Source organism: Arachis hypogaea, chromosome 19 (genome assembly GCF_003086295.3).
Source record: "Arachis hypogaea cultivar Tifrunner chromosome 19, arahy.Tifrunner.gnm2.J5K5, whole genome shotgun sequence".
NCBI classification, from domain to species: domain Eukaryota; kingdom Viridiplantae; phylum Streptophyta; class Magnoliopsida; order Fabales; family Fabaceae; genus Arachis; species Arachis hypogaea.
In genome coordinates this window covers 127,271,905-127,273,563 of record NC_092054.1, presented here as the reverse complement: position 1 = coordinate 127,273,563, position 1,659 = coordinate 127,271,905, and the positions used below count along the sequence as shown (strand labels likewise).

The window sequence follows — 1,659 nt, the reverse complement described above, 5'->3', positions numbered from 1 at the left end:
CTGCTAGTTATATCGGACAGGCATAACGGCATCAAGGCCGTGCTTGAGGCTCCCGACGGAGGCTGGTTACCTCCAGCTGCATACTAGGCATTCTGTATTCGACATGTAGCGGCAAATTTCGCCCTAACCTTCAAGGGCAAAGACGCAAGGAGGTTTCTTGTCAACGCGGCGTACGCAAAGACCGAGGTGGAGTTCGATTACTAGTTTGATATTCTGCGGTATGAAGACCCGGCGATATGTGACTGGGCGAACCGGATTGAGTATTCCTTGTGGACACAGCATCGTGATGAAGGGCGGAGATTCGGACACATGACGACGAATATCTCTGAGTGTGTGAACTCAATCCTGAAGGGTGTCAGAAACCTCCCTGTGTGCTCGCTAGTGAAGGCAACATACGGAAGGCTGGCCGAACTATTTGTTCGCAAGGGGAGAGAGGCTGAGGCCCAGCTGGGAACCGGACAACAATTCAGTCAGCACTTGGTGACTTGTATCGAGGCCAACTTGAAGACGGCGAGGTGCTTCACGGTGACTTTGTACGATTGGGATAACTCGGAGTTCACCGTCGCAGAGACAACTCCGACTGGTTCGTTCTCACTGGGTAGCTACAGAGTCTCGCTTGCATCTCAGACATGTGACTGCGGATACTTCCAGGCACTTCATTTCCCGCGTCCGCACGCACTGGCATGTGGTGCCTACTCACGGCTTACATGGCAGCCTTATGTCCACCAGGTGTATCGTCTTAGTTCCGTGTTTAGTGTGTATCGGATGGGATTCACATCTCCCATTCCGAAGGGTTTCTGGCCACCATATGACGGGCCGACTGTAATCCCGAACCCTAACAAAAGGCATGCGAGAGAGGGTCGTCCGAGGTCTACTAGGATATGGACTAACATGGACGAGGCAGATCCGAACCGGCCAAAGAGATATGGCCTCTGTCAGCAACCCGGACACACACGTTGGAGTTGCCCGCAGGTCGGAGGGCCAGAGCATGCAGGGGGACATGAGTAGGTGTATTGTTAGCTTTGGTACTTTGTTTATTTCACTTTAGTGTTTACATTCCACTGTTATAGGTTTTCTTACTTGTTGTTGTTAACTGATAGAGTTTGTTAATGTTAATGCGATGTACTTTTATTCGGATCTTACTTAATGAATATGTTCCGTTTTCGGAGTTTTGTACGAAATATTTGTTGAATTCACAACGCAATAAATAAATCTACAGATTAAACTAATACATGATTCGGAAAATATGCTAGTAACTAAAATTTCGTAAACTTTGAACAACCATTTTCAAAGTAGAATATCATGATTTGTCCACAACATATATATACAACTCTGCTCCTTCATAGTTCGAACCAGCTTGGTTCGAATTAGAAATTGAGTAATTCGAATTAGGCCAATTCGAATTACGTTGCATGGCATGCATGAGAGGAGTTCGAATCAGCTTGATTCGAATTATGAATGGAGTAATTCGAATTGGTCCAATTCGATTTATGCTTAGTTCAGGCTTTATAGTAATTCGAATTGCCTCAATTCGAATTACATTCAATCAAGGTTCGAAACAGTGTGATTCGAACTACATATATTTGTGCATTGGTTGATTCGTGAAAAGGATTTTGTTTTGGCTGATTCACGTAAATTCTTTCTCCCCATGGCTTATTC

General features: G+C 45.5%; 1 protein-coding gene across 1 annotated transcript; it reads left to right on the top strand.

The window, feature by feature from the left end:
- Positions 1-309: 309 nt before the first annotated feature.
- On the top strand, positions 310-1,097 carry LOC140182343 (uncharacterized). The gene is made up of 2 exons (XM_072228511.1): positions 310-822; positions 1,071-1,097. Exons 1-2 carry the CDS (start codon positions 310-312, stop codon positions 1,095-1,097), a joined length of 540 nt encoding a protein of 179 aa, XP_072084612.1.
- Positions 1,098-1,659: the final 562 nt, after the last annotated feature.